At 38.5% G+C, this 15455-nt stretch overlaps 1 protein-coding gene across 1 annotated transcript in view; it reads right to left on the bottom strand.

Annotated features, from left to right (window-relative positions):
- Positions 1–462: 462 nt before the first annotated feature.
- LOC135568811 (uncharacterized) overlaps positions 463–15455 on the bottom strand; it is a 33331-nt gene continuing 18338 nt past the window's right edge. Inside the window, exons 10-14 of the mRNA XM_065015582.1 lie at positions 1531–1671; positions 1371–1427; positions 1135–1162; positions 730–1019; positions 463–579 (exon numbers count right to left, since the gene is read on the bottom strand). Coding sequence (XP_064871654.1) covers positions 463–579; positions 730–1019; positions 1135–1162; positions 1371–1427; positions 1531–1671 — 633 coding nt within the window. The remainder of the gene's footprint in view (positions 580–729; positions 1020–1134; positions 1163–1370; positions 1428–1530; positions 1672–15455) is intronic.

Raw genomic sequence — 15455 nt, 5'->3', positions numbered from 1 at the left:
TTCCCCTAGTGTTTCATAAAGAAAATGTTTTGAATAATGAAGCAATCAATTAAAAGTAAATCGGTGACAACTTGATCAAACATTAACAAAGGTAGTTGTGGTTCTTTGAGCAGCTAGGTTCATTTCTCCTCCCTTGGCCTTATGTTTCTGCTCTGTTCTCCTCAGGTTGAAGCACATCCCACCCCATCACCCAGACAGATGTAAACAACTTGGGTTGGGCACAGGTGGAACAGGCCGCAACAAAGGATCTCACATCTCCAATCATGTTGGGCCACCAGAATTTCCGCCTCAGGAACTCCAGTGTCCGATTAACCCCTGGATGCCCAGTTCATTTAGAGGAGTGTCCCCATTGTAGTACTCGGGACCGGGCTGATATCAGAACGTAAAGTCTTTTCGTGGGTCCCCTGCCGGGGTCAGGTTCTTGGGTCTGGTCTTGTCGGACCGAGGTTTCAAAACTCCATATCACATGCGGGAGCTGGGGATGATGGGCTCGGAGTCCCTCTCCTCGTTAGAGACATTGTGTTGGCGGGACAGAGCATCTGCTTTCTGATTCTTGAATCCCGGGCTATAAGCTAGTACCTGTAAAAAAAACAGAGCCTACCTAGCCTGGCGAGCGTTCAACCTCTTGGCTTCTTGAATGGAGACCAAGTTCTTATGGTCCGTCCCAATCACGAAAGGATGAGGTGCCCCCTCCAACCAGTGTCTCCACCCCTCAAGGGCCCACCTTACTGCCAAGAGCTCCCAGTTGCCTACATCGTAGTTGCGTCCCGATGGCGAGAACCGCTTGGAGAGAAAGACGCAGGGGTGCAGTTTCTTGTCCTCCTTATTCCACTGTGAAAGGACCGCACCAGCTCCGGTGTCCGAGGCGTCCACCTCTACCACAAAGGGACGAGTAGGATCTGAATGAACGAGGATCGGTCCGGAGGTGAAACGTCCCTTGAGCTCTATGAATGCCCTGTCAGCCTCGGGAGTCCAGCAACAACAGGTCTGGGACTTGCGGGTTAGGACCGGGAGAAGCGCTGTCACAGCACCAAAGTTGTGTATAAAACGCCTCAACCTTTACGGAGTCCATTTGGATGCCTGAGGCAGAGATAATGTGACCGAGGAAGGAAACTTGGGATATGTGAAACTCACACGTCTCTATCTTGACATATAGTCGACTCTGCAGGAGACGTCTCAGGACTTGGTGGACATGCAGAATGTGTTCCGGAAGAGTCGTAGAGGTAAACAAAGACGAACCGAGTGTCATTGACCAAGGTTTGAAAGACTGCCGGTGAATTCAATAATCCGAAGGGAATGACTAAATACTCATAGCGACTACTGGGGGTGTTAAAGGCAGTTTTCCCCTCATCTCTCTCCCTGATTCTCACCAGATTGCAAGCGTTGCGGTGGTCCAGTTGGGTGAAAAATTGGGCCCCTTGGGCCAACTCCAAGGCGAAGGACATCAGGGGTAGGGTGTAACGATTCTTGATCGTAATCTGGTTCAGCCCTTGTAATCAATGCAAGGATGCAGTCCTCAATCTTTCTTACCCACGAAGAAGAAACCTGCACCAGCTGTGGATGTAGAGGTGTGAATGAATCCAGCCTCCAGTGACTCCCGGATGTAACTGTCCATGACTGCTGCTTCAGGTGTTGAGAGGGAGTACAGATGGCCCCGGGGAGGTGTGTAAACTGGGTAGGGGTTATATGGCACAATCATATGGACAATGGGTGGGGAAGGGTGGCGACTTGCTTCTTAATGAAGACCTCCCGGATGTCGTAGTATTCAATATGCAACTTTTCAGGGAAGTTAGGAACCAACATACACAGGCAGTTAAGAAAGCAAAGGCAAGCTTTTTCAAACAGAAATTTGCATCCTGTAGCACAAACTCCAAAAACGACTGGGACACTGTAAAGTCCATGGAGAATAAGAGCACCTCCTCACAGCTGACCACTGCACTGAGGTTAGGTAAAACTCTGTCACCACCGATAAATCCGCAATAATTGAGATAAATAAACACTTTTCTATGGCCGGCCATGCTTTCCACCTGGCTACCCCAACCCCTGGTCAACAGCCCTGCACCCCCCACAGCAACTTGCCCAAGCCTCCCCATTTCTCCTTCACCCAAATCCAGATAGCTGATGTTCTGAAAGAGCTGCAAAATCTGGAACCCTACAAAATGAGCTGGGCTAGACAATCTGGACCCTTTCTTTCTAAAATGATCTGCCGAAATTGTTGCAACCCCTATTACTAGTCTGTTCAACCTCTCTTTCGTGTCGTCTGAGATTCCCAAAGATTGAAAAGCAGCTGCGGTCATCCCCCTCTTCAAAGGGGGGGACACTCTAGACCCAAACTGCTACAGACCGACCTATATCTAACCTACCCTGCCTTTCTAAGGTCTTCGAAAGCCAAGTCAACAGACAGATTACCGACCATTTCGAATCCCACCGCACCTTCTCCGCTATGCAATCTGGTTTCAGAGCTGGTCATGGGTGCACCTCAGCCACGCTCAAGTTCCTAAACGATATCTTAACTGCCATCTATAAGAAACAATACTGTGCAGCCGTATTCATTGACCTGGCCAAGGCTTTCGACTCTGTCAATCACCACATCCTCATCGGCAGACTCGATAGCCTTGGTTTCTCAAATGATTGCCTCGCCTGGTTCACCAACTACTTCTCTGATAGAGTTCAGTGTGTCAAATCGGAGGGCCTGTTGTTCGGACCTCTGGCAGTCTCTATGGGGGTGCCACAGGGTTCAATTCTCGAGCAGACTCTCTTCTCTGTATACATCAATGATGTCGCTCTTGCTGCTGGTTAGTCTCTGATCCACCTCTACGCAAACGACACCATTCTGTATACATCTGGCCCTTCTTTGGAAACTGTGTTAACAACCCTCCAGACGAGCTTCAATGCCATACAACTCTCCTTCCGTAAATCTAAATGCATGCTCTTCAACCGATCACTGCCCGCACCTGCCCGCCCGTCCTGCATCACTACTCTGGACGGTTCTGACTTAGAATATGTGGACAACTACAAATACCTAGGTGTCTGGTTAGACTGTAAACTCTCCTTCCAGACTCACGTCAAACATCTCCTATTCAAAGATACTTCTAGAATTGGCTTCCTATTTCGCAACAAAGCATCCTTCACTCATGCTGCCAAACATACCCTCGTAAAACTGACCATCCTACCTATCCTCGACTTCGGCGATGTCATTTACACAATAGCCCTCAACACTCTACTCAATAAATTGGATGAAGTCTGTCACAGTGCCATCTGTTTTGTCACCAAAGCCCCATATACTACCCACCACTGCGACCTGTACGCTCTCGTTGGCTGGCCCTCGCTTCATACTCGTCGCCAAACCCACTGGCTCCAGGTCATCTACAAGACGCTGCTAGGTAAAGTCCCCCCTTATCTCAGCTCGCTGGTCACCATAGCAGCACCCACCTGTAGCACGCGCTCCAGCAGGTATATCTCTCCGCCTCTCCTTCCAGTTCTCTGCTGCCAATGACTGGAACGAACTACAAAAATCTCTGAAACTGGAAACACTTATCTCCCTCACTAGCTTAAGCACCAGCTGCCAGAGCTGGAGCTAGCCCATCTATAATTTAGCCCAAACAACTACCTCTTCCCCTACTGTATTTATTTATTTATTTAGGTCCTTTGCACCCCATTATTTCTATTTCTATCTCTACTTTGCACATTCTTCCACTGCAAATCTACCATTCCAGTGTTTTACTTGCTATATTGTATTTACTTTGCCACCATGGCCTTTTTTTGCCTTTACCTCCCTTATCTCACCTCATTTGCTCACATCGTATATATATTTTTCTACTGTATTATTGACTGTATGTTTGTTTAACTCCATGTGTAACTCTGTGTTGTTGTCTGTGTCGAACTGCTATGCTTTATCTTGGCCAGGTCGCAATTGTAAATGAGAACTTTTCTCAACTTGCCTACCTGGTTAAATAAAGGTGAAATAAAAATAAATAAATACATTTCAGTTCACTGATCACCATAGCAGCACCCACCCTTAGCACGCACTCCAGCAGGTATATTTCACTGGTCACCCCCAAAGCCAATTCCTCCTTTGGCCGCCTTTCCTTCCAATTCTCTGCTGCCAGTGACTGGAACGAGTTGCAAAAATCACTGAAGCTGGAGACTCATATCTCCCTCACTAGCTTTAAGCACAAGAACTTGTTATCAACTGGCTTACCCTGGTTAAATAAATATGAAATAATAAAATAAACATATCTGGTCATGGCAGCTTAATTCACTAACAGGTACTGAGAAAATCGATTACGTTACTTGTTTACTTGTTATTTGTGTTAAATATTACCATTCTGGGATAGTTGCTCACTGAATTGTTAGCACTAGTGACAGCCGGTTAAATGGCGTCCCTTGACAAGGCAAGATCTACTACAGCTAGATCTACTGTCTCTATTATTTTATGACAGACCAGCTAGATCTACTGTCTCTATTGTATTATGACAGAACAGCTAGATCTACTGTCTCTATTATAATATGACAGACCATTTAGATCTACTGTCTGTATTATATTATAACAGACCAGCTAGATCTACTGTTTCTCTTACAGTATGACAGAAAGCTAGATCTACTGTCTCTATTATAATATGACAATCCAGCTAGATCTACTGTCTCTATTACATTATGACAGACAAGCTAGATCTACTGTCTCTATTATATTATGACAGAAAGCTAGATCTACTATCTCTATTATTTTATGACAAACCAGCTAGATCTACTGTATCTATTATAATATGACAGACCAGCTAGATCTACTGTCTCTATTATAATATGACAGACCAACTAGATCTACTGTCTCTATTATATTATGAGAGACCAGCTAGATCTACCGTCTCTATTATTTTATGACAGACCAGCTAGATCTACTGTCTCTATTGTATTATGACAGACCAGCTAGATCTACTGTCTCTATTATAATATGACAGACCAGCTAGATCTACTGTCTGTATTATATTATGACAGACCAGCTAGATCTACTGTCTCTATTATATTATGACAGACCAGCTAGATCTACTGTCTCTATTATATTATGACAGACCAGCTAGATCTACTGTCTCTATTATATTATGACAGACCAGCTAGATCTACTGTCTCTATTATATTATGACAGACCAGCTAGATCTACTGTCTCTATTATATTATGACAGACCAGCTAGATCTACTGTCTCTATTATATTATGAGAGACCAGCTAGATCTACCGTCTCTATTATATTATGACAGACCAGCTAGATCTACTGTCTCTATTGTATTATGACAGACCAGCTAGATCTACTGTCTCTATTATAATATGACAGACCAGCTAGATCTACTGTCTCTATTATATTATGACAGACCAGCTAAATCTACTGTCTCTATGTCTCTATTATATTATGACAGACCAGCTAGATCTACTGTCTCTATTATATTATGACAGACCAGCTAGATCTACTGTCTCTATTATATTATGACAGACCAGCAGGATCAACTGTCTCTATTATATTATGACAGACCAGCTAGATCTACTGTCTCTATTATATTATGACAGACCAGCTAGATCTACTGTCTCTATTATATTATGACAGACCAGCTAGATCTACTGTCTCTATTATATTATGACAGACCAGCTAGATCTATGACAGAACAGCTAGATCTACTGTCTCTATTATATTATGACAGACCAGCTAGATCTACTGTCTCTTATAGTATGACAGAAAGCTAGATCAAGATCTACTGTCTCTATTATATTATGACTGTCTCTATTGTATTATATGACAGACCAGCTAGATCTACTGTCTCTATTATATTATGACAGACCAGCTAGATCTACTGTCTCTATTATATTATGACAGACCAGCTAGATCTACTGTCTCTATTATATTATGACAGACCAGCTAGATCTACTGTCTCTATTATTTTATGACAGACCAGCTAGATCTACTGTCTCTATTATATTATGACAGACCAGCTAAATCTACTGTCTCTATGTATTATATTATGACAGACCAGCTAGATCTACTGTCTCTATTATATTATGACAGACCAGCTAGATCTACTGTCTCTATTATATTATGACAGACCAGCTAGATCTACTGTCTCTATTATATTATGACAGACCAGCTAGGATCTACTGTCTCTATTATATTATGACAGACCAGCTAGATCTACTGTCTCTATTATATTATGACAGACCAGCTAGATCTACTGTCTCTATTATATTATGACAGACCAGCTAGATCTACTGTCTCTATTATATTCAGACAGAACAGCTAGATCTACAGTCTCTATTACATTATGACAGACCAGCTAGATCTACTGTCTCTATTATATTATGACAGACCAGCTAGATCTACTGTCTCTATTATATTATGACAGACCAGCTAGATCTACTGTCTCTATTATATTATGACAGACCAGCTAGATCTACTGTCTCTATTATATTATGACAGACCAGCTAAGATCTACTGTCTCTATTATATTATGACAGACCAGCTAGATCTACTGTCTCTATTATATTATGACAGACCAGCTAGATCTACTGTCTCTATTATTTTATGACAGACCAGCTAGATCTACTGTCTCTATTATATTATGACAGACCAGCTAGATCTACTGTCTCTATTATATTATGACAGACCAGCTAGATCTACTGTCTCTATTATATTATGACAGACCAGCTAAATCTACTGTCTCTATGTCTCTATTATATTATGACAGACCAGCTAGATCTACTGTCTCTATTATATTATGACAGACCAGCTAGATCTACTGTCTCTATTATATTATGACAGACCAGCTAGATCTACTGTCTCTATTATATTATGACAGACCAGCTAGATCTACTGTCTCTATTATATTATGACAGACCAGCTACATCTACTGTCTCTATTATATTATGACAGACCAGCTAGATCTACTGTCTCTATTATATTATGACAGACCAGCTAGATCTACTGTCTCTATTATATTATGACAGACCAGCTAGATCTACTGTCTCTATTATATTATGACAGACCAGCTAGATCTACTGTCTCTATTATATTATGACAGACCAGCTAGATCTACTGTCTCTATTATATTATGACAGACCAGCTAGATCTACTGTCTCTATTATAATATGACAGACCAGCTAGATCTACTGTCTCTATTATATTATGACAGACCAGCTAGATCTACTGTCTCTATTATATTATGACAGACCAGCTAGATCTACTGTCTCTAGATCTACTGTCTCTATTATATTATGACAGACCAGCTAAATCTACTGTCTCTATTATTATATTATGACAGACCAGCTAGATCTACTGTCTCTATTATATTATGACAGACCAGCTAGATCTACTGTCTCTATTATATTATGACAGACCAGCTAGATCTACTGTCTCTATTATATTATGACAGACCAGCTAGATCTACTGTCTCTATTATATTATGACAGACCAGCTAGATCTACTGTCTCTATTATATTATGACAGACCAGCTAGATCTACTGTCTCTATTATATTATGACAGACCAGCTAGATCTACTGTCTCTATTATATTATGACAGACCAGCTAGATCTACTGTCTCTATTATATTATGACAGACCAGCTAGATCTACTGTCTCTATTATATTATGACAGACCAGCTAGATCTACTGTCTCTATTATATTATGACAGACCAGCTAGATCTACTGTCTCTATTATATTATGACAGACCAGCTAGATCTACTGTCTCTATTATATTATGACAGACCAGCTAGATCTACTGTCTCTATTATATTATGACAGACCAGCTAGATCTACTGTCCTATTATTTTATGACAGACCAGCTAGATCTACTGTCTCTATTATATTATGACAGACCAGCTAGATCTACTGTCTCTATTATATTATGACAGACCAGCTAGATCTACTGTCTCTATTATATTATGACAGACCAGCTAGATCTACTGTCTCTATTATATTATGACAGACCAGCTAGATCTACTGTCTCTATTATATTATGACAGACCAGCTAGATCTACTGTCTCTATTATATTATGACAGACCAGCTAGATCTACTGTCTCTATTATATTATGACAGACCAGCTAGATCTACTGTCTCTATTATATTATGACAGACCAGCTAGATCTACTGTCTCTATTATATTATGACAGACCAGCTAGATCTACTGTCTCTATTATATTATGACAGACCAGCTAGATCTACTGTCTCTATTATATTATGACAGACCAGCTAGATCTACTGTCTCTATTATATTATGACAGACCAGCTAGATCTACTGTCTCTATTATATTATGACAGACCAGCTAGATCTACTGTCTCTATTATATTATGACAGACCAGCTAGATCTACTGTCTCTATTATATTATGACAGACCAGCTAGATCTACTGTCTCTATTATATTATGACAGACCAGCTAGATCTACTGTCTCTATTATATTATGACAGACCAGCTAGATCTACTGTCTCTATTATATTATGACAGACCAGCTAGATCTACTGTCTCTATTATATTATGACAGACCAGCTAGATCTACTGTCTCTATTATATTATGACAGACCAGCTAGATCTACTGTCTCTATTATATTATGACAGACCAGCTAGATCTACTGTCTCTATTATATTATGACAGACCAGCTAGATCTACTGTCTCTATTATATTATGACAGACCAGCTAGATCTACTGTCTCTATATTATGACAGACCAGCTAGATCTACTGTCTCTATTATATTATGACAGACCAGCTAGATCTACTGTCTCTATTATATTATGACAGACCAGCTAGATCTACTGTCTCTATTATATTATGACAGACCAGCTAGATCTACTGTCTCTATTATATTCAGACAGAACAGCTAGATCTACTGTCTCTATTATATTATGACAGACCAGCTAGATCTACTGTCTCTATTACAATATGACAGACCAGCTAGATCTACTGTCTCTATTATATTATGACAGACCAGCTAGATCTACTGTCTCTATTATATTATGACAGACCAGCTAGATCTACTGTCTCTATTATATTATGACAGACCAGCTAGATCTACTGTCTCTATTATATTATGACAGACCAGCTAGATCTACTGTCTCTATTATATTATGACAGACCAGCTAGATCTACTGTCTCTATTATATTATGACAGACCAGCTAGATCTACTGTCTCTATTATATTATGACAGACCAGCTAGATCTACTGTCTCTATTATAATATGACAGACCAGCTAGATCTACTGTCTCTATTATATTATGACAGACCAGCTAGATCTACTGTCTCTATTATATTATGACAGACCAGCTAGATCTACTGTCTCTATTATATTATGACAGACCAGCTAGATCTACTGTCTCTATTATAATATGACAGACCAGCTAGATCTACTGTCTCTATTATATTATGACAGACCAGCTAGATCTACTGTCTCTATTATATTATGACAGACCAGCTAGATCTACTGTCTCTATTATATTATGACAGACCAGCTAGATCTACTGTCTCTATTATATTATGACAGACCAGCTAGATCTACTGTCTCTATTATATTATGACAGACCAGCTAGATCTACTGTCTCTATTATATTATGACAGACCAGCTAGATCTACTGTCTCTATTATATTATGACAGACCAGCTAGATCTACTGTCTCTATTATATTATGACAGACCAGCTAGATCTACTGTCTCTATTATTTTATGACAGACCAGCTAGATCTACTGTCTCTATTATATTATGACAGACCAGCTAGATCTACTGTCTCTATTATATTATGACAGACCAGCTAGATCTACTGTCTCTATTATATTATGACAGACCAGCTAGATCTACTGTCTCTATTATATTATGACTCTATTCTCTATTATATTATGACAGACCAGCTAGATCTACTGTCTCTATTATATTATGACAGACCAGCTAGATCTACTGTCTCTATTATATTATGACAGACCAGCTAGATCTACTGTCTCTATTATATTATGACAGACCAGCTAGATCTACTGTCTCTATTATATTATGACAGACCAGCTAGATCTACTGTCTCTATTATATTATGACAGACCAGCTAGATCTACTGTCTCTATTATATTATGACAGACCAGCTAGATCTACTGTCTCTATTATATTATGACAGACCAGCTAGATCTACTGTCTCTATTATATTATGACAGACCAGCTAGATCTACTGTCTCTATTATATTATGACAGACCAGCTAGATCTACTGTCTCTATTATTTTATGACAGACCAGCTAGATCTACTGTCTCTATTATATTATGACAGACCAGCTAAATCTACTGTCTCTATTATATTATGACAGACCAGCTAGATCTACTGTCTCTATTATATTATGACAGACCAGCTAGATCTACTGTCTCTATTATATTATGACAGACCAGCTAGATCTACTGTCTCTATTATATTATGACAGACCAGCTAGATCTACTGTCTCTATTATATTATGACAGACCAGCTAGATCTACTGTCTCTATTATATTATGACAGACCAGCTAGATCTACTGTCTCTATTATATTATGACAGACCAGCTAGATCTACTTCTCTATTATAGACCAGCTAGATCTACTGTCTCTATTATATTATGACAGACCAGCTAGATCTACTGTCTCTATTATATTATGACAGACCAGCTAGATCTACTGTCTCTATTATATTATGACAGACCAGCTAGATCTACTGTCTCTATTATATTATGACAGACCAGCTAGATCTACTGTCTCTATTATATTATGACAGACCAGCTAGATCTACTGTCTCTATTATATTATGACAGACCAGCTAGATCTACTGTCTCTATTATATTATGACAGACCAGCTAAATCTACTGTCTCTATGTCTCTATTATATTATGACAGACCAGCTAGATCTACTGTCTCTATTATATTATGACAGACCAGCTAGATCTACTGTCTCTATTATATTATGACAGACCAGCTAGATCTACTGTCTCTATTATATTATGACAGACCAGCTAGATCTACTGTCTCTATTATATTATGACAGACCAGCTAGATCTACTGTCTCTATTATATTATGACAGACCAGCTAGATCTACTGTCTCTATTATATTATGACAGACCAGCTAGATCTACTGTCTCTATTATATTATGACAGACCAGCTAGATCTACTGTCTCTATTACAATATGACAGACCAGCTAGATCTACTGTCTCTATTATATTATGACAGACCAGCTAGATCTCTCTATTATATCTATTATTATTATGACAGACCAGCTAGATCTACTGTCTCTATTATATTATGACAGACCAGCTAGATCTACTGTCTCTATTATATTATGACAGACCAGCTAGATCTACTGTCTCTATTATAATATGACAGACCAGCTAGATCTACTGTCTCTATTATATTATGACAGACCAGCTAGATCTACTGTCTCTATTATATTATGACAGACCAGCTAGATCTACTGTCTCTATTATATTATGACAGACCAGCTAGATCTACTGTCTCTATTATATTATGACAGACCAGCTAGATCTACTGTCTCTATTATATTATGACAGACCAGCTAGATCTACTGTCTCTATTATATTATGACAGACCAGCTAGATCTACTGTCTCTATTATATTATGACAGACCAGCTAGATCTACTGTCTCTATTATATTATGACAGACCAGCTAGATCTACTGTCTCTATTATATTATGACAGACCAGCTAGATCTACTGTCTCTATTATATTATGACAGACCAGCTAGATCTACTGTCTCTATTATATTATGACAGACCAGCTAGATCTACTGTCTCTATTATATTATGACAGACCAGCTAGATCTACTGTCTCTATTATATTATGACAGACCAGCTAGATCTACTGTCTCTATTATATTATGACAGACCAGCTAGATCTACTGTCTCTATTATATTATGACAGACCAGCTAGATCTACTGTCTCTATTATATTATGACAGACCAGCTAAATCTACTGTCTCTATTATATTATGACAGACCAGCTAGATCTACTGTCTCTATGACAGACCATATTATATTATGACAGACCAGCTAAATGTACTGTCTCTATGTGTCTCTATTATATTATGACAGACCAGCTAGATCTACTGTCTCTATTATATTATGACAGACCAGCTAGATCTACTGTCTCTATTATATTATGACAGACCAGCTAGATCTACTGTCTCTATTATATTATGACAGACCAGCTAGATCTACTGTCTCTATTATATTATGACAGACCAGCTAGATCTACTGTCTCTATTATATTATGACAGACCAGCTAGATCTACTGTCTCTATTATATTATGACAGACCAGCTAGATCTACTGTCTCTATTATTATTATGACAGACCAGCTAGATCTACTGTACTCTCTATTATATTATGACAGACCAGCTAGATCTACTGTCTCTATTATATTATGACAGACCAGCTAGATCTACTGTCTCTATTATATTATGACAGACCAGCTAGATCTACTGTCTCTATTATATTATGACAGACCAGCTAGATCTACTGTCTCTATTATATTATGACAGACCAGCTAGATCTACTGTCTCTATTATATTATGACAGACCAGCTAGATCTACTGTCTCTATTATATTATGACAGACCAGCTAGATCTACTGTCTCTATTATATTATGACAGACCAGCTAGATCTACTGTCTCTATTATATTATGACAGACCAGCTAGATCTACTGTCTCTATTATATTATGACAGACCAGCTAGATCTACTGTCTCTATTATATTATGACAGACCAGCTAGATCTACTGTCTCTATTATATTATGACAGACCAGCTAGATCTACTGTCTCTATTATATTATGACAGACCAGCTAGATCTACTGTCTCTATTATATTATGACAGACCAGCTAGATCTACTGTCTCTATTATATTATGACAGACCAGCTAGATCTACTGTCTCTATTATATTATGACAGACCAGCTAGATCTACTGTCTCTATTATATTATGACAGACCAGCTAGATCTACTGTCTCTATTATATTATGACAGACCAGCTAGATCTCTACTGTCTACTGTCTCTATTATATTATGACAGACCAGCTAGATCTACTGTCTCTATTATATTATGACAGACCAGCTAGATCTACTGTCTCTATTATATTATGACAGACCAGCTAGATCTACTGTCTCTATTATATTATGACAGACCAGCTAGATCTACTGTCTCTATTATATTATGACAGACCAGCTAGATCTACTGTCTCTATTATATTATGACAGACCAGCTAGATCTACTGTCTCTATTATATTATGACAGACCAGCTAGATCTACTGTCTCTATTATATTATGACAGACCAGCTAGATCTACTGTCTCTATTATATTATGACAGACCAGCTAGATCTACTGTCTCTATTATATTATGACAGACCAGCTAGATCTACTGTCTCTATTATATTATGACAGACCAGCTAGATCTACTGTCTCTATTATATTATGACAGACCAGCTAGATCTACTGTCTCTATTATATTATGACAGACCAGCTAATTCTACTGTCTCTATTATATGACAGACCAGCTAGATCTACTGTCTCTATTATATTATGACAGACCAGCTAGATCTACTGTCTCTATTATATTATGACAGACCAGCTAGATCTACTGTCTCTATTATATTATGACAGACCAGCTAGATCTACTGTCTCTATTATTTTATGACAGACCAGCTAGATCTACTGTCTCTATTATATTATGACAGACCAGCTAAATCTACTGTCTCTATGTCTCTATTATATTATGACAGACCAGCTAGATCTACTGTCTCTATTATATTATGACAGACCAGCTAGATCTACTGTCTCTATTATATTATGACAGACCAGCTAGATCTACTGTCTCTATTATATTATGACAGACCAGCTAGATCTACTGTCTCTATTATATTATGACAGACCAGCTAGATCTACTGTCTCTATTATATTATGACAGACCAGCTAGATCTACTGTCTCTATTATATTATGACAGACCAGCTAGATCTACTGTCTCTATTATAATATGACAGACCAGCTAGATCTACTGTCTCTATTATATGACAGACCAGCTAGATCTACTGTCTCTATTATATTATGACAGACCAGCTAGATCTACTGTCTCTATTATATTATGACAGACCAGCTAGATCTACTGTCTCTATTATATTATGACAGACCAGCTAGATCTACTGTCTCTATTATATTATGACAGACCAGCTAGATCTACTGTCTCTATTATATTATGACAGACCAGCTAGATCTACTGTCTCTATTATATTATGACAGACCAGCTAGATCTACTGTCTCTATTATATTTATGACAGACCAGCTAGATCTACTGTCTCTATTATATTATGACAGACCAGCTAGATCTACTGTCTCTATTATATTATGACAGACCAGCTAGATCTACTGTCTCTATTATATTATGACAGACCAGCTAGATCTACTGTCTCTATTATAATATGACAGACCAGCTAGATCTACTGTCTCTATTATATTATGACAGACCAGCTAGATCTACTGTCTCTATTATATTATGACAGACCAGCTAGATCTACTGTCTCTATTATATTATGACAGACCAGCTAGATCTACTGTCTCTATTATATTATGACAGACCAGCTAGATCTACTGTCTCTATTATATTATGACAGACCAGCTAGATCTACTGTCTCTATTATATTATGACAGACCAGCTAGATCTACTGTCTCTATTATATTATGACAGACCAGCTAGATCTACTGTCTCTATTATATTATGACAGACCAGCTAGATCTACTGTCTCTATTATATTATGACAGACCAGCTAGATCTACTGTCTCTATTATATTATGACAGACCAGCTAATCTACTGTCTCTATGTCTCTATTATATTATGACAGACCAGCTAAATCTACTGTCTCTATTATATTATGACAGACCAGCTAGATCTACTGTCTCTATTATATTATGACAGACCAGCTAGATCTACTGTCTCTATTATATTATGACAGACCAGCTAGATCTACTGTCTCTATTATATTATGACAGACCAGCTAGATCTACTGTCTCTATTATATTATGACAGACCAGCTAGATCTACTGTCTCTATTATATTATGACAGACCAGCTAGATCTACTGTCTCTATTATATTATGACAGACCAGCTAGATCTACTGTCTCTATTATATTATGACAGACCAGCTAGATCTACTGTCTCTATTATATTATGACAGACCAGCTAGATCTACTGTCTCTATTATATTATGACAGACCAGCTAGATCTACTGTCTCTATTATATTATGACAGACCAGCTAGATCTACTGTCTCTATTATATTATGACAGACCAGCTAGATCTACTGTCTCTATTATATTATGACAGACCAGCTAGATCTACTGTCTCTATTATATTATGACAGACCAGCTAGATCTACTGTCTCTATTATATTATGACAGACCAGCTAGATCTACTGTCTC

The sequence above is a fragment of the Oncorhynchus nerka genome, unplaced genomic scaffold (genome assembly GCF_034236695.1).
Source record: "Oncorhynchus nerka isolate Pitt River unplaced genomic scaffold, Oner_Uvic_2.0 unplaced_scaffold_288___fragment_2___debris, whole genome shotgun sequence".
Taxonomy (NCBI): domain Eukaryota; kingdom Metazoa; phylum Chordata; class Actinopteri; order Salmoniformes; family Salmonidae; genus Oncorhynchus; species Oncorhynchus nerka.
This window is presented reverse-complemented; position numbering and strand designations above follow the sequence as displayed.